The sequence below is a fragment of the Ptychodera flava genome, unplaced genomic scaffold (assembly GCF_041260155.1).
Source record: "Ptychodera flava strain L36383 unplaced genomic scaffold, AS_Pfla_20210202 Scaffold_39__1_contigs__length_1403739_pilon, whole genome shotgun sequence".
In the NCBI taxonomy this organism is placed as follows: Eukaryota; Metazoa; Hemichordata; class Enteropneusta; family Ptychoderidae; genus Ptychodera; species Ptychodera flava.
In genome coordinates this window covers 379,501-398,065 of record NW_027248361.1, presented here as the reverse complement: position 1 = coordinate 398,065, position 18,565 = coordinate 379,501, and the positions used below count along the sequence as shown (strand labels likewise).

The window sequence follows — 18,565 nt, the reverse complement described above, 5'->3', positions numbered from 1 at the left end:
TTCACATTTTATAGTATAACTTATGATGATCACGATGAAAGGAAGTTTCTGATGATTTTTGTATACACACTTATGTTGTTACATGGAAATAATCAAGAAAATATAACGTGTGTTTTGATTTTCTTGTATGTGTTTTAGTACTGCCTTCCCGCTCATGTTCCGAAACATTTGAGTGGGCGCAAAACAAAGAATTTGATTACTTTGGCCTTACTGTGATGTACTCATTCTTAGCACTAGTAAGTCCTGTGCTGTGGGAAAATTTTGAAACATAATGTAAAGCATCTGTAACTTGGGAAAGTCTCTTCTCAAATGTAATGCCATGGTTTAGTTTTTGTCTCTGAAACTGTACTTATTGCTCTGTAAATGTATCAGCGTCCTTTTTTTTGATCGCTGTTTAAACTTATTTCTCCCGAAATAACAATTATAAAATATAAAAAACATAGGGCCAAAGTCCCTGAAGCTACTATAGACATGGATACAAAATTAAGTATTTCCTTACTGTATGAAATTATCTCACTAAGGTCATCCTACGGACAAGTAAACTAAATATTAAAGCTGTCTGACCAGCGGTTTTGAAAGAACAAGCAACTCAACAGTTGACAGAGCTCTGTGAGTTATGTAGAGAATAACCTTTTGTGACACATGTATTGATGAAGAAGGTGGATATCTTTGATTAACATTGTGAGTTCTGTTTAATAAGTTGAGACTGTACATACTCAGAGAAAGCACACTGAAGAGACAAAGGTTTGAAACTTAAGAAGTTCAAGGTCATCAAAAGCATTATAAGGAATCATGTTACACTTTCATTGCACTGTTTACACAGATTGCATAATTGCTATAAATAGCACATGAGGAATCTTTATACAGCCCAGCTTTACCATAAAACCCTATCACTTTGACCACTCTTTTAATTGACCACTCTATTTTTTTCCTCAAAAAGTAATTTTATTTTATCCTTACCAAGTCAACCATAAATGGAAATTAGAACTTTCTCTATCTCTATCTCTATCTCTATTGACTATTTTGAGCAATTTCTTTTAGATAACATACAGGGCACAATAAATGACGGTTCAGAATATGTCAAAGTTGGGATTCAGGAAAGTTGCCTTTACATGTTTTAATCCTCCAAGATGGTAAGCATTTCACTATGAACTGTCAAAAAAAGTTGAACTTTCTGATAATTCTACACTAAAATTATTTTGGCTTTGATGATTTCCTAATTAATTCAATTATTTAAAATCATATTATTTTTTCTGGGTGAATTGATAGGGTTTATACAGTACAAGAATTACATACAATGTAAGTCAAATTTTGACCAAAAATGACAAAAAAATTCCTTAAAAATACAGATTTGCATATTTCATCACAATTTGAACAAGTCTAAGTTGGGTTACCCCTAGGGACCTGTATACCATATAACAAAGCTGTCTGACCAGCGGTTATGAAGAAGAAGATTTTTTACCAAAAACACCTTTTTTGGCATTAATTTGCCTATTTTCAACAATATCAAAAAATTAAAAAAAATAGTTTCTCAAAATCGTATTTTCATCTACACAACAAATATCAAATCAGTAAGTACTGCGGTTCTCAAGATATTTGAGTGGACGGACGCCTCACAAACGGACATACATACATACATACATACATACATACATACATACATACATACATACAGACTGACGACGGACGCCGGACGGATACCCATCCCAATAGCTTCTATAGACTATAGTCTATAGTAGCTAAAAAAAGTCCTGTGCTATGCTGTGTGTTGAAATCTTACTGCACGGATCACGTTGATAGAGAGACTCACTGACTCAGTGTACTGAATCAGATGAAAAAAGGAGATGAAAATAACTGTGCAAGACAAGCAACTCATCAAGGCATTCAAATTTACATTAAAAACAGCAAACAAATCATTTAAGGAAAACTCGCTGTGTTTTAATAGAATTGCAGTTCATTTGCAGTATATGAGTGATACCTTAATTTGGACCTAGTTATATTTCTGAACAGATAGACATAAATAGGAGAGGGGCAACCATTAGTGCATGCATGTGCTGGTACAGCAGAATCATTTCATTGTTGTGCAAGGAAAAAAGTAGACATCAAGGCGTTATATAATAGTCCCATTACATTTTAAGACAAAGGGTTTTGAATACGCAAGTCAACAACATGCACATAGTCCCGTAACATTTTAAGACAAAGGGTTTTGAATATACAAGTCAACAACATGCACATAGTCCCGTTACATTTTAAGACAAAGGGTTTTGAATATATAAGTCAACAACATGCACATAGTCCCGTTACATTTTAAGACAAGGGTTTTGAATATATAAGTCAGCAACATGCACTGCTTCACAACTTCATTTACAGCTATTACGTAGCATATGCTGTCTCAGTGTTTTCTATTTCATTCTGTATGTCTGTCATAGCTCTATGGAGCTACGAGTCCCAGAATTGAAATAAGACCTGACTGCCCTAGAAAGAAACTGGGAGATGTTAGCTTTCCCACACAAAAAACATCTAGTTATTACATAATTTTCACACAGCACAGAGAATATGAATAAAACAAGTGCATACAATTGCTACAAAAGGCATATAGTGGGATGGGAAACTTCTTTCCCATTAATATTATGGTTTCCTCATTACAGCATGGAGGTACTGGGAGTCACAGTTGGCGGTCCTAGTTGGGGGTTTGAGCTACCCTTTGGAGGTCATTATTTGTGGCATTTACTTTTTTAAAAATAAATCACTCTACTTGACAGTGTAGCTTCCTGAAAATAATTTTTCTAGTTTACTGTACCATAAGTTGCAATCAATATTTTTCAAAGAATAAAAATATCACATCTCTTTCCTGATACATCATGTAATTTGTGTTGTATAATAAATTCAAAACATAACAGTTTTGAACTACATGACCAGTCATGTGAAAGAACCAATTATTGTGTGAAAAGTCTAACCAGAATGTCTAATCAAATCATGTTCCAGGGTGTTTGATGGTATGTTCAAATGGACATACAATACAATGGACATCGACTGAAGATCTTTTGTAGAAAGTTTCAAGACGTTATCTGCGTTTTTAAAGGCTATTATTCGATAAGTAACTGATATAGATTGGATAAGCGGCATGGGACTCGTGCACTGCCGTGGTTCCCAGGAAAACGCGAGCGACTGGTGATAGAGTTCTGTAAAATGCAGGTGCCGCCAACTGGTAAATTTCATGAATTTCGCAAAATCATCACAAAACATATTTTGAAGGCTGATATACCGATTTTTCTTATTTTTGACCTTGACCTAAAATTTGGAGGGGAAAGTGAGAGCTGTTCATAACTGCCCTCCCACTAGTATACACTGAAAATGTGCCCTCCCACTGAATTGTGATGCCCACTGCCCTCCGGTATCTACAGTCTGCCCGCTCCCCGCTCCCCACAACAATTCAAGCTACCCACTGCCCTCTCCCCACTACTAAAATTCCCCATTGCCAACTAGATGCCCACTAGGCAACCCAGATCAACACAAAACCATGCCAGTAGTTAGCAGTATACTTGGAACATTGCTCCCCTCTAAGTTAGGCGCTTAATTTCTCCTCAAGTTCTATCAACCACGCCGCTTTCCCCTCCCTCTACGTATTTTCCGGTGCCCACTGTCAAAAATATTTTCCCCGCCCGCTGAAAGTAATGAAATTTTCTTCCCCGCCACATTAAATATCGATATTTTCTCCCCGCCCGCTGATCAGTTTTGAAATTTGCCCCGCCCGCTAAAAACTTCGCACGAACACCTTTTTGCACGAACAGCTTAGGGATGGACCATTAGATCTTGGGAGGGGGTGGTCACAATGAAATTGTGAAAATTTTTTTTACTATTGTAAATTTCTAAAAAAATTTTTTTCCAATTGAGATTAGCTGTGCAATTTTTTTTTCAGAGTAAATTTTCAGATTTATAATTTTTTTTTAGTTCGTCGCTGTCTGAGGATAAAGAGGGCAAAGATGTGGTGCAAAGCACCACAAGCGGCCGCGCAAGTGGTCACGGGGGGAGGTGAGGAGGGGGTGTCCCCCCCAGCCATTGGGCTTTTGAAAAATAGAGATGAAAATGGTGTTATTTGGTGGCACTTGGGGAGTATTTTAGCGGGGGAGGTCAGCAGGGGTGTCCCCCCTCTTGCCATTGGAGCTTTTGAAAAATAGAGATGAAAATGGTGTTATTTGGTGGCACTTGGGGAGCATTTTTTTCAGATTACACATCTTCCTCTGAAACATGGTCTTCTTGCTCCTCAGTAGCTTCCTATAGTTTTGAAAATTGACTATTTTGGTTTCCTGGCTTCCCTTTCTACTGCCTGGTGAAATGCCTACATTCACCCCACCAAACATCATGCATATCTCATGATTTACAATTGATTTTGACAAGCTGAGAAGCTGTTTGCAAAATATAATGAAATTTGCATATTTGTGTTTTTAGAGCAATTGTTGCCCTTTTTGATCAAAACATCTATTTCTCTGTAGCAGCATGTCCAAATTGATTGGATGTGTATAGATGTGGTGAAATTTTAATATTTGTCTTTTTAGGGCAATTTATGCCTTATGCCATTCATGGTCAAAAAAGCTGTATTCTCTGAAAGGGCTTGTCCAATTTCTTTGAAATTTGCTACATAAGTCCCTTAAGATTTGTTTAAATCATGCTCTTTTTTTGTGGTGGAAAAATTCTTCAGATAATTGTCATTCAGCATTTGCTACACACAAACGATTATTCATGCAGATTTATTCAGTATTTGCTATCGAGAAACTTCCAAAGTTCAACCCTTTTGTGTGTTTTTGTGTTGGGATTTGTTGGATAGATGGCATTCTACGTAGTGTATTGTTGAATGCAAAAAAATGTGTTGCTGTTGTTTTATGAGGCTGTTTTTTGAGAAAAAAGAATTGAAAATGCCTTTTCAAAAGCAAAATAATACATGACTTGGTATGTTGTTTTATCATTATTGACGTGTTTCTACTTGTTCACCCATTCTTGCATTCATCATTGCAATAAAATGCTGTGAAAAAAAATGAACCTGATGTGGCCTGCATCTGTTTACCTTGATCTTAATAGGCAAATATAACTTTCTGTTTTGACAACGATACCATAGTTTCAATGTTTTACCTAGTGTACCTGCTTGGTTTGTATGCAGGAAACAAGTAGAAAACAGGCTCTATAATTTTATAATTTTCAAGTGATCAGAATACAAAAGTCCTGAAAAGATAAGATAATCACAACTTCCAGTATAAGGGATACAGTCACTCTCAATGTATAAATTAAAATTAAAAATGTGCCTGGAGGATCTACTAAAAATACAGAAAGTTGCTTCCTGTCAGTAAAATCTAAAAAAAGTTCAAGATTTTAAAGACTTTTGCAGATTTTTTTTTACGCATATTTCTTCTAATTTATTTTTTTTATTTTGCAAACTAGTTTAGAGATTTTTTTTCCCAAACTTTCTGCTCTGAAAATTTTTTTTTTCTTTTTTTGACCACCCCCCTCCCAAGATCTAATGGTCCGTCCCTTAGTTGGCCGCACCTGAAAATGTGTGAAAACGATCGTGATGGAAAACTTTGAAAGCTCACATTTGGGAACAAAAACATAAATTGATGCACATATGATCGTCCCATGAAAGAAATCGTAATGTTAATACGGGTAGATTGAAATAAATCACTCAATCTGGCGCAAACATCTTGAAATATTGAAACTTGAATTAAACGGGAAACGGGTACCTTATCTGATGGGTCTCGGAAAGTGGAACGACGCGAAGGTTCAGACTCACTTTCCTGACTAAAGCAATTTTAGACGACAGGTTTTCACCGTTCATTAAATTTTAAACCAGACCTATTGTTCAGTTGTGTTTTTTTCTCTCTCTCTCTCATTGCGGCGACTGTAAGACACATTGTTGCTGTTCATGATACCTGTTTCCCGCCATTTCTAGTCTCACCTCAACTTCCGACATAAAATGACTGGGCGTGCGACTTCGGCAAAATGCCGTCTACGAGAATGCTCTAAATTTTCCTCAAATGTTCACCAACAAAATGTACAACAATGTCACACAGTTTACAAACTGTTTGAACGAAACGCTCTTTCATTGTAAAACTGAAATTTAAAGCGTCCTCCGGTGTGATGTCGATCGATGCGCTGTTTTTTTTCTTTCGAGAGTTTTTCCTTTCAACCTGGTGTTTGTTAGCTAACATTGTTACGCGTAACCCCATCGGCAAATCGATAACCCTTCATAATGGTAGCGAGGCACTCGACGGATTTATTCAGTACGGTTTATTGCTGAGAATATTGTTATGAAACAGTTAGAATAATTCTTAATTGCCCTGGAATGCACTGACTCCCAAAACTTAATAAAACAATGTTTCATAAAAAACGGATGCATGCGGTAATTACGCTGTCGTCTGCAGCTCTCGCAACGATCAATATTATGCCTGTTAAACTGAGTGGTGGTTGTTTCAATTTGCAGTTGAACGGAAAGTCGCTGTTTCCGTATTTTCCTGGAGAAACGTGCGTACAAAACATCCTCAGCCCTGCCATAAAACATGAGAAAATTTCCCTGAGAAGACAAGTGGAAGCGAGAGATGGGGACCATCAGGTCACGCAACAACCTCTGTGCAGCATGGCTTAGTCGCTGTGTACGTGCCGACTGTACTACAAACACACTACGTGCGACTCAATGTACTGTAGCTGTCAAAACCAAAATATCGTTCAAAAATTTCGCAGAATGTGTGTTCGCTGCGGAAAAAAACTTACGTTTCCCAAAAGATGCGCCGCTTCACGTCCCCTGCATCCCCCGCGGAAAGCTCGGATGTGTAACATCATCGAAAAATTTCTGGCGAAATTGTGAGAGACGACAGATCACAGCTTCGTGCGATGGCAAGTACACACAAGATTTGGATGCTGTTTTGATGGCCGCCACCCCGCCGGGAAGTAACAGAGGCTCTCACTGACGTTAGGGTGCTTGTGATTAGCGAAGTCTTTTATAAGCTGCAATCACATTGGTCCTCGTGTAGGTCCAATCCAATCGGAGCTGCGGCTGTTCCATTTATTGATTGGTGCATCCTTCGTCGTGCGCTGACTGTGATGCTTGCCGTTTCGACGCTTTCGGAACACGTGGAAAGTAAAATCGATTCTGTCTCTTTTGTGCCCTAATAAGTACCTTAGCATAAAATATAAATGTCCTTCTCAAGTCCTCCAAATTTGGAAATCTTCATTCACGTTATCCATTGAGTAAACGACAAATTTCTCGAGCCGTCCGTGTTGCTAATTAAGTCTAAATACAAAGTGGTACAAAATTGTTAAAATGTAAACAAAATTACGATCTTTCTTGTATTTTATTATCACAAAATGTTCCTTCGCAAAAAAAAAAACAACTTTGTTGTTGGGCGGGAAATTGTTGTTGGGTGGCACTGAAACGTTACAAAAATCGGGAAATTTACAATACAGGCCCACCATGATGCACCATGTGGTCGTCAAGCGAGTTCACGAAAGTTCAATTTACTCACGTTTTGCACGTACGCAACAATTTACAGCGTATACTATTAGGCAAAGTCCAGAATTAATTGATTTTAATGGCAAATTTCTTTTTATGTTGATCAGACCTTGAAACCTTTTTGGAAGCTGGAGAACACCAGCAAACTGTCTTTTCTTCTTGACATTGTAGTGAGTGTGTCTAAATGAACGCGGTGTGGTTAATTTCACACTTTTGTTCGTAAATGCTATGACGTCATTTTAATGTCATGAATGTAGGTCGCATAAATCGGGACTCGATAAGAGTGTAGAGCCGTGACACTGGCTTAACCAACGGATAAAGCGAGGCTTGATGAGTTGAACTCGATGATGTGGAACAAGCGAACTTCAAGGAAACGTCGGACCTCAGCGTGCTGTCACAGACCATTTCGCACCATGCGTTACTGTAATAGACTATTTACTTTATCATACTAGACGATGTGTGCAGACGGTCGTTTCGGGGATACCCCACGCCTTTGGCGCTATACAGCAAACTGCCCAATAAATGACGTACATTTTAGTGGCTTTACGTAAATGAACACTGGTTTTGTGGTCGCTGGTCTATAAAAACACCTTTTTGACAAGAGTCAAGGGAACTTTTTATTGTTTTTTGTCGAGTACAACATACTTGTCGTACAGCCTGTTTTTTGGGGTTTTTTTTTGTTTTTTGTCCAGGAAAGTCGTGAAATGTCTGATGGCAGATATCATCTAAGACTTGTCCCGGTATGGACAAAACAAGTGTCTGGTTTCATTAACACTGTACTGAAGTGATTCACCTTGAATGACCTTAACCCTATTAACACCTCGTTTTCGCGTCAAGGACAGGTAAACAATGGGCCACGGCGACCATTGTTCGGACTCTTCCAACACTTTTTCTGATCTACCACTTGTGAGATCCATTTTGATAGTTCTTTCGAGTGAGAAAATATTTCACAATCTTAGTTTTTCGAACATCGAAAATTTTGTGTTTCCCCATAGAGTTAACACGGGGGGACGGCTATCATTTTGAATGTCAAACATCGGCCAATGATCGGTGACCCCGGATTTGTATTCATGGTTTGGTAAGAGAAAGGTTGAGGGTTTCATTAAAAAAAGCTAGAGTGAAAGTTGAAGTCTTTCACTTTCGAGGCATATACTACTACTTCGGGGGGGGGGGTCGGCCAAAATGCCTCTTTTTTTTATTCATCCAATGGACTATCGGATCTTGGAAGACTGGGGAAAATGAAAACGCTTGTTTATAAGACTCATGCTTCTTGCTCTTTCAGATTAAAATAAGGTCACATACAAAATGTAGAATGGAATAATTAAAAATGTACATGCTCTGTCCATCTTGTAAATATGTCAAATTTTGCGGGGCCGAATCACCGCTACCCTTCCCAAGATTCGATGATGGCACTTGCTTCGCACCTTACGTCAATGAGTTTCCGATCTAGACCCAGGGCCCGCATATGATAAGCTCCCCCCGTATAGCATAGCATTTATGTATGGCGGAATGTATATCAACATCAGTTCATCTAACTTTTGGTTTTAGAATCCCGTATGCACGTGTGTGTGGTCAAGTCATTGATTGGACTTGTCAATTAGTCGACTGAGTACAAAATTGGCGAGGAGTATGTCTTAAAGTGCATTGTGTCGGGGAGAGGGAGAGAGAGAGAGAGAGAGAGAGAGAGAGAGAGAGATTTGTGTGTGGGTATAGTCACAGTCGCTTGTGGTTACGGCGAAGGCAGGCCCCTGACACACAAAAAAGCGGACCCTCCAGTTCTTCTAGTTTTCAGAGGTCTTCGCTATGTTCGCCGCGTACGCAAGCAAATGCGACCGTTGGTATGGCCCGTCTTCATTGTGATACCTAGCAACTTCAGTGTTGGTGGAGGCAATGTGCTTATATAGAAATGTGTATGTGTATATCCCTTCAGACAGCATCCATCCATTTCTTTAACATTAAATTTTTATAATTGATATTTTATTCAAAATTGTGGATTAGTGAATTGCGATTATCCTTCGTCTGATGTCATTAGCCTATATGCCATCTTTTCCCCGATCAAAAGAGAATTATATACTGCGAGCGAACATAATCCACTACATGCGACATAATACAGCACAGCTCAGCTCGGACAGCGAAGTGAACTGCGGTACAGAGCAAAACATCACAGTATAATGTAGAGCAGAGCAACACAGGACAGTTGAGTATGTGGCAAAGACGTTCGGTGCACAAATGCAGTCCAGCACTATACGGTGCAACAATGCAGCATGGAAAAACAGAGAACGGTACATTTACAGAGCGATGTAGGACGATAAAACACAAAACAATACAGAACAGTACAGAACAATGCAGTGCAGTACATAACAATACAATACAATACAATACAATACAATACAATACAATACAATACAGTACAGTACAGTACAGTACAATACAATACAATACAATACCATGTTGCGTGTTTGCTAATATTCTCATAGGAGGAATTGACGCATAATTTTAAAACAAGTCTTTCATTGATTATGTTCAACCATCATCCATTTCTTTCGCGAAGAACTGCTAATTGATCATGTTTCTATCTTTGCGTAGCAGGATAGGAGGGGTCAAAATTATTATCATACAGAGCATATATAAGCTTCCCAAACTCATTTTTGTTTAAATCGTCAGCAGAACTAGCAAAGCTTGGAAGACAAAAAAGACTTTTTTTATTTTACCGAGGAAGGCCTACAGTTGAAGGTAGACCAAACTTGGGAAGCTTATAGTGGTCACGGAGAAATATTTTTACTCTTAGCAATGGTACATACTTCAAGTTTGTGGAATGCTTGTCGTGGACAGCAGGCTAAAAATAAATTAGGGATAGACCATATTACATTGGAGGGGTGGTCACATCGCCGATATGCACATTTCTTCGCTTGCAAATTCTGACAATTATTTTCCGAATGTACTAACTTTTAATTTACTCTTTATTTCCCAGAATTCCACGCTTTCCCCCGGCGAGTTCTTTGTGAATGTTACTGCAGAAACACCATACCTCATAATAGATTCCAGCAATTTGGCCTATACACAGTTAACATCCTCTAGAAATTCATGAACAAATAAATAAATAAAGAAATTATAGATAAATAATAAATACAGAATGTATTTTGTTATTAACATGTTCAATGATGATTACCTGGTTCGTCTCACATTCAAGGTTATTCTATCCGGTCGAATTACTACCATCAAATTAATAATATTCGAGCAGGACCGAGTTTATCAAAATGTACTTTAGCAATGCGATTCATACGATTGACGGAGACTTGTATCAATGTTGATTATCTCCGAGCTATTTTGAGCGTGAAATATTACTATTCTGTGCGCCAATTTGGAAGATTATGACATTGTCATAGTGAGATAGTGAAGGTTGACAAGTCCTATTTCAGTGATAAAACACATTCAGTGATATAATTTTTGACAGAAATCCAAACTCACTCGTCGAAAACTAACGGAGTTGGGTATTCCACTACACAGACCTAGACCAGGAATAAATATATTGAGAGTGGAGGAGTCGAGAAACGGCGGAACGAAAACGTGACAAGTGTCAAGGCAGGTTTACGAGTCACTTGCTGGCTCTGTCAATTACAGTCCGACAAGTCTAGACTTGATTTACGCTAGTGCGTCAGTAAGTCTTTACTTCACAAAAAGAAGTACAGAGCTGGCTTTGAATAAGGTCAGAGAGAGAGAGAGAGAGAGAGAGAGAGAGAGAGAGAGAGAGAGAGAGAGAGAGTGTGTGTGTGTGTGTGTGTGTGTGTGACGGTGTATGTGTGTGGGGGTCAGAGACGGAGAGACTGTGCCAGAGTGTGTGTGTGTGTGTGTGAGAGAGAGAGAGAGAGAGAGAGAGAGAGAGAGAGAGAGAGAGAGAGAGAGCGTTCTTGATTCAAGAACGATGTTACTATAATGCGGGCCAAAATTATATTTGTTTCTTGTCAGCGTCCACATCAAGAGAAGAGCTGAGCGATTCTCTTTTCTCATATATGATTTTCTGATACATGTTTTACCGTACCCTTGTTTGGAACTGTCTTTCCCTTTATTGGCACACTGAAATGCCGTATAGAAGGTATTTATTGTCAATGAGGAAATACCGGTTGCACTGGTAGTTTCAAATGAATACAGTCAGGGAAAATCCGAAAATAAAAACAAAAGGGCGAGATAAAATCCCACCATTTTTGCTAGATGTCTAAAACCAGAATAACAACTTTTAGGTTTATGGCTTTTCACTCCCGAGTTGCCAAAGTAAAGTGGCTCTTTCAATCGGTGGTGATTAAATCCGATTGTAAACGCGATATTTCAAAGTTCAATACGAGAACCCTACACTGTCAATGTCGGTTTTTCTAAATTTATTAAAAGCGGATATCGTTTCTTGTGCGCCTGAAGCAGAACATCACTTTGATATGTAGCTACGGCTTTTTTACGTTGACTATGAAAATGATAAATTTTTATGATTTTTGCCTAAAGATATTTTACCTTCAGCCTTGTTTTTCTTTTATAATGCACATACCACTCGGGCCTATAACTGACCAAGGGCATAAAACGCCATAAAACTGCGTTCGTGGCCAGTGCTTGTAGTGACGTCACGGCGAAGTAGCTGACGACGACAATTAGCATTGTGGATTTTATCGTACTCTTCTCCTTAAAGTCCCCTTTTCATCTTTAAGAACACTTCTTTACGGCTGGTGAGGAATTATCGCAGAAGAACAATACAGTTACATTTGTGGCGTCGTAAAATATTCAATAAAAGCGGTATCCCTCGACGAGACAAGGAAAGTGGCTGCGACGCGGCCTGCGCACGTTTGGTGACAGTGAGGTGCGCATGCGCTTTATTCAACCATGAGTTTTCGGCCACTTCAATGAACGATCGTATTCTTTGTCCTGTTTATTGGCAAAGGTAATTTGGCCATTTCAAATACCTGTCCAATGTCTGAAAAGACAATCGATATGATCATTATATGACGGTTTTTATCCTCTTGAACGGCTTATTTCGTTGAACTTGTATATCGACGCCAAAAGTTTATTGGCAGCGATAAAATGCAGCCGGTCTCTCAACGATAGAATTAAGTCTAGGAGGGGGTATTTTCCATGTAACAGTACACATATGTGTGATCCTCCCCGCCCCACACCATCCTCTTTCGTATAAAGAAGTTTTTAACCAAGGAACCTTTATGAAATTCAAACATATGACCCTGGTTTTGATTCTGTTGAATTAACATTGGTTCTTAAGACTCATATGCATGATTTTGGTGGAATATATAGTTTTGATATCAGTATTTGGCCAAAATGTACACTTTTGACTCTCATTTGAAAGAAACAAGTGAAAAGGGCGGTAATTTTATCAGCTGTATCTCTAGGCAAATTGACTAACTGTACACAACTTTCAAGGGAGAACAAAGGACTGAAATCACATAAACATTCAATGTCAACAACCACTAATGTGAGAGTCAGGGATTGAGTACTGCCCCTTTAAAGTCTGTGCTTTGCCGTTTGAACGTCAGGGGGACACCTGCACATGTACTACAGTATTACAGATATCTTTCCCGATAACCTGGCATGTCACTACGCTAAATTAATTGAACACCAATGTAGCGGTGTGGACGCCAATACTTGTTCAAAACACACGGAAAATGTTGAAAGCGAGAACACACATGGAGAGGGCCTGATGCAGGACTGCTCTGTTTCGTAGAAGGCTCAAAGATTGAGGAAAACAAACGCTGAAAAAACATTCTAAGCCATGTTTTGGCGATGTCAAAAGCAATGCCAGAAGCAAAAGGGAAGGAACGCCAGTAAAGCTGGGGAGAAAAATACAAGTCATCAGGTCTGTTGCTGAAGGTCGTTCTCGCACAGATTGCCCCGCGATCTCTAAGTTTACGCGTACATACTGCAGATCACAAATGTATATACTGTCTGCCGTAGAGAACGACTTAGTCGTGGACGGAGCACAAAGAGCGGTTACCAAAGTGTAGATTCAGAGCCCGGAGTGGGCTTTGCAATTTGCCTGCACGTCAGAACACTGAACCGAGGGCAACGGAGCGGCTGTTCTGGAGCGAAATACTCAGCGCGATTTGCGGTGGTTCCCACGCAACGCCAGTGCTTTGTGTTGGAAAACCAGCGGATAAAGCCCGGGGATACCTGAAACTAATAAACTGTTAAAATTTAGGCGCTCTTCTCAATCCCAGGTTCTCGCATTAGCGAATGTGTCAACAGGCCATTAACAGTTTGTCATTCTTTTGTTTTCCATTGAATATTTTATCAAGTAAATAATATTTATATAGATAAATCTGATAATTGAGTGGGGGCTTTAAAATTTATTTCTTCACATACTGCTCCAGCACATTGCCTCCCTGGCTATACAGATAGTACTGAAATCAATGCGTGTGTTTATGAATCCGAAAAAATTACAACAATATTCTTGTGGAACGTAGATCTTAATGTACAGGCTGAGTGCCTAGGGGGTGACAGTGATTGTTGGAACAACCAAAATGATCTCCATATATGGAGCTGGGGCGGTCCTAACGTGCCTACTGATTAAACATGTTAAATGTGGTATGCGCGCGTGATGATATGCCGTCGTTGGCATAGCGACGATGTTTTCTGACCGCGAAATCTCAAAAGTGGGTTATCACAATCATGACAATGTGGATATCGTAAGCTTACAAACATAAATGTGGGAAACGACAAGACCAGAAAAGACGACAAGCTGGCGAGAGACATGTCTGTTACTGGTTCACTTCTCGCACCCATTGCATTGCTTGCAGAACCAGCTGGTACCATTTTTTTCAGCTGTGAATGACATGGCAAGGCTGTATTTTACCGGTCAGCGTAGCCGGTAACATACAGCCCTGCCATGTGGAGCTATTTTTTACTCAACGCACGCTGCGACGGCCCTTCGGCCCTTGTCATTTATAATAGCATTCAAAGACAAGCGACTGTGTGTTTTCCCAACTGGACGAGGCCGCTGTCTGCGTTTCCTTGGTAGGCATGGTGCACGCTTTATTAGTTTTGTGAACAAAGTTATTCTCTGTCCGATACAGGGTTCTGGATAAATGGCCTTCCATAGTCGGTGGTTTCAGACCGGCATGATGGTATCTGGCGAGACAAGAATCATAAAAATTAAGTCACGAAATACAAAGTTCTGTACTCGCTCTGCAATGTTTTCGATGTCAAGCGATAGATGGCGCTGTACATGACAACTCGTGAATTTTGCAATTTTTCAAAGCCATGTTTTTCAAGATGCTCTTGTCACGCGGTTTTGTAAGTTGAATTTACATTGATTTCTCACACACTGCAGAAAGAATTCACATTTTGACATCAGAAAGAAAAAACAGAAGCATTTCAATTTTTAAGTTGACTTATTCACCTTGGTTTCTCATTGCCAAATTTGAATTTCACCGGGGATCGAATATAATTCTATTGCATCTGCCATTCGCGACAGCGTTTATTGTAAGTCATTATGGCGACTTTCTTTCAGAAAACTTGCTTATTTTTCTGCCTTATGGACGGCCAGATTTTCCCCGCCCTATTTCACACAATATTACCGTTGTCAACTGAAGTCTGACAAAAAAAATAGTTCAACAAAATCCATGTAGCATACAATAGCCTAACTTTATAACTTGTCATGGCATTGAAGTTTCAAGTTGGTTGGGTAATCTGTACTATCTTTTGGTGATTTAATACGTATGTGAAACGACAGAATTAAAAGATCTGTAATTTTCTACTTGCATATTGTACACATACAGCATCTCGGTCCATTGCAGGGATTGAAGAAATGTTGAATGTAGTACACGCCTCGAAATTTAATTTTTTAGGCTTAAAATTTTCCTCAAAGTCAAGGAAACTTAACTATTATTTAAATTAAATCAATATTATAAATCAGGGGTAACCATCGTGCAAAGTTTTGTACAAAGAAAAAAAAAAGAAAAAATTACCTAAAATAACGAATATTTGGAATTCGAAGTGGCTACCATATCCTTGTTAAGTCAAAGGTTACATTAATGTAGATATTCAATATAAGTAGACAGTGAAAACTATACTTATCACGAGTGTTTTGTCGAACCGCTACAATTCAGTGCCAGACCAAAATACTGTTGTAAAACTTTGAGGGTTTCAACTCCTGTACCAGAGGCACATTGCACCTGAACACTTTCTTTTATATTTAACCGCTTTTTGAACGCTTTTACCGTGTAAGTTACTGTTAGTTGAAATATGTATTTATGGGCATGAAGCCTGATTCCAAAAAAATCTGTTATACCGAACGGGGAATGATTGGGCTGACATAGGGGGCGCTATAGCTATAATCTGAACAGCTTAGTGTTTGCGTGAGTTGACCTTTGTGTATTTACTTGAAAGTTGAAGGAACAGACTACAGCAACTCTGTACCGTTTATATTGGTGTAATTGCATACATACATACTACATACATACATACATACATACATACACACATACATACATACACACATACATACATACATACACACATACATACATACATACATACATACATGCATACATACATACATACACACATATATTGAATTTTGAAGTCCGTAGTTGAAGCTTTATTGCACTTGTCTCAATGCAATTACTTTTTAGACATTGAGAGAGGTAGAACACGCCTGCGCCATGCGAATGAACTCTAGACAGTTCTAAAAGGCTAGAAAAACTACCAGTAGTTGTCAAATGGCAACCATTCACCCTCACCCCACCAACAATAATTGTACAGTTCGTAGTTACGTGGCACACATTTAGCGATAACTCAGCCTGTGCGTATGTACCCTGCACTTTTTTTGATCAGGAGTCAAATATACACTGGGCTCGCTACAAATATAAACACTGTGTGTGGACTAATTTTTGAGCCTGCCAAGGAAACTTATCTCGGTCACGAACATTTTGAAAATTAGTGAAGTATACCATACTGCAAAGATAACAGTCATATTGGCCACTTCAAAGTTCCAAATCAAAACATTTTTTTCTCCGATGCCACACTGAAAATGATGACCGTGTTTTTCATTTTTGGTTGGTAGAATGGTCTGAGTAAAGGTTATTAAAATAAACTTTGTTCTTTCGCTGGTTGAAATTCGAAAGGGCTACCAAATGTAAAACATGCTAAAATCTTATTATTTAATTGACATATTTCTGATTTAATCAATTTTTATCATCTTTTGTATTTATAATGTACATGTATAAGTTTCTTATATCGATACTAGACACTTGTTACACGAGCGATGTGATGTGTTGTCACTGATGATAACGGTAGTTCTCTTTTTTGAGGATGTGGTGGCCCTGAAAAGGGCCGTTTGGTATGTGTATGCTAGGCATACGATTTACTTGGATTTGGCTTGGCTCTTCTTGGGCAAGAGTACTGCCTGGATGTTTGGCAATACACCACCCTGGGCGATGGTGACACCGCCGAGAAGTTTGTTCAATTCTTCGTCATTACGGACAGCCAACTGCAAGTGACGGGGGATGATTCTGGTCTTCTTGTTGTCACGGGCAGCGTTGCCTGCCAACTCCAGGATTTCGGCGGCCAAGTACTCGAGCACTGCAGCCAAGTAGACTGGAGCACCAGCACCGACACGCTGGGCGTAGTTGCCCTTGCGCAAGAAACGGTGCACACGACCAACGGGGAACTGCAGACCAGCACGGCTGGATCGGCTCTTGGCCTTGCCCTTTGCTTTGCCTCCTTTACCACGTCCAGACATTTTGTTTGTTTATACTGTAGTGTCAGATTCAAACTGATAATTTTTAGCGCTAACAGGCGCTATTTATAGCGACACATAGGATCCTGTTGGTTGACTATCGTAGCCAATGAAATCTTGGTATTTGCTGTACTGGCCAATAGAATAAAGCCCAAATGAAACAAAGCCATATAGGTCAACAAAGGAATATACAGACACAGAGAGATGTATTATGTACTTAAGTGATTGGGATGTTTTCTATTCCGTTCGCGATAAGACCCGCTTAAATATAAGAATCCTTCATTTACATACGTTGAAGCATAAATAAGCGTCACCAACGTTTGGCGGGCATTCTGAACTACTCATTCACGTCGTTCACTATGGCTCCAAAGACAAGTGGTAAAGCTGCCAAGAAGGCCGGCAAGGCCAAAGCCGCACGTAGCGGAGACAAGAAGAGAAAGAGGCGAAGGAAGGAAAGCTATGGTATCTACATCTACAAGGTGTTGAAACAGGTCCACCCCGACACTGGTGTCTCCTCCAAAGCCATGTCAATCATGAACAGCTTTGTCAACGACATCTTCGAGCGTATCGCCGCTGAAGCTTCCCGCCTGGCCCACTACAACAAGCGTTCCACCATCACCAGCAGAGAGATCCAGACCGCTGTCCGTCTCTTGCTGCCCGGTGAGCTTGCCAAGCACGCCGTCAGTGAGGGCACCAAAGCCGTCACCAAATACACCAGCTCCAAGTAAATCGTATGCCTAGCATACACATACCAAACGGCCCTTTTCAGGGCCACCACATCCTCAAAAAAGAGAACTACCGTTACTTTTGAGCCAATATGGTACTTTGCACGTTAGTATTTCATACTTTGTTTATTTTGCATTTAGATTTTCTCAAAAGGCCACGACTTAATACCACTTTTCAGTATTGAAGTCTGTATCAGGTTTATGTACATGGTGATTTATAAGCAAGAACTCAAAGGCAGAACAATTTAACTTCTTATCACGGTCATATTACAGAGAAAAATGACCGAAAAGATGTACCGAATAGTAAACAGATACATGTAAATGTATGACGCTTCTGGAAATAGGTGGAAGTAATGGCCTTAGATTGTTCTGACATTTCAGGTAATATGTAGCATACAACGATACAGTACAATATAGTAGAAGTGTCATCAATTCCCGTGGATAAATTGCAATGACTGCTACAAAACAGTTCAGCACAGAAAAGTACAATAAATATTCGGACAAAACGTTGACACACAAACACACAGGGTGACAGAAAAAATGCTTTATAATTTGCCTTGTCATCGAAAATAGCTCTTGGTATCAGTAGACGTCTATTTAGGTAGCTCTTCGTAG

At 39.4% G+C, this 18,565-nt stretch overlaps 3 protein-coding genes and 1 long non-coding RNA gene across 4 annotated transcripts in view; 2 read left to right on the top strand and 2 right to left on the bottom strand.

Annotated features, from left to right (window-relative positions):
* The window catches only part of LOC139127918 (glycine amidinotransferase, mitochondrial-like), a 41,945-nt gene extending 34,979 nt beyond the window's left edge, over positions 1 to 6,966 (bottom strand). Inside the window, 1 exon segment of the mRNA XM_070693774.1 lies at positions 6,760 to 6,966. Within this exon segment, the coding sequence (XP_070549875.1) occupies positions 6,760 to 6,828 (69 nt within the window). The 5' untranslated portion in view covers positions 6,829 to 6,966.
* The window catches only part of LOC139127931 (uncharacterized), a 103,485-nt gene that overhangs the window by 57,531 nt on the left and 27,389 nt on the right, over positions 1 to 18,565 (top strand). The gene's annotated exons all lie outside the window — the stretch shown is intronic.
* LOC139127926 (late histone H2A.3, gonadal-like) lies at positions 16,802 to 17,290 on the bottom strand. The gene has a single exon (XM_070693778.1). The coding sequence runs from the start codon at positions 17,226 to 17,228 to the stop codon at positions 16,851 to 16,853; it is 378 nt and encodes a 125-aa protein (XP_070549879.1). The 5' UTR covers positions 17,229 to 17,290; the 3' UTR covers positions 16,802 to 16,850.
* Positions 17,541 to 18,069, top strand: LOC139127927 (histone H2B, gonadal-like). Its single transcript, XM_070693779.1, has one exon. It carries the CDS (start codon positions 17,585 to 17,587, stop codon positions 17,951 to 17,953), a length of 369 nt encoding a protein of 122 aa, XP_070549880.1. The 5' UTR covers positions 17,541 to 17,584; the 3' UTR covers positions 17,954 to 18,069.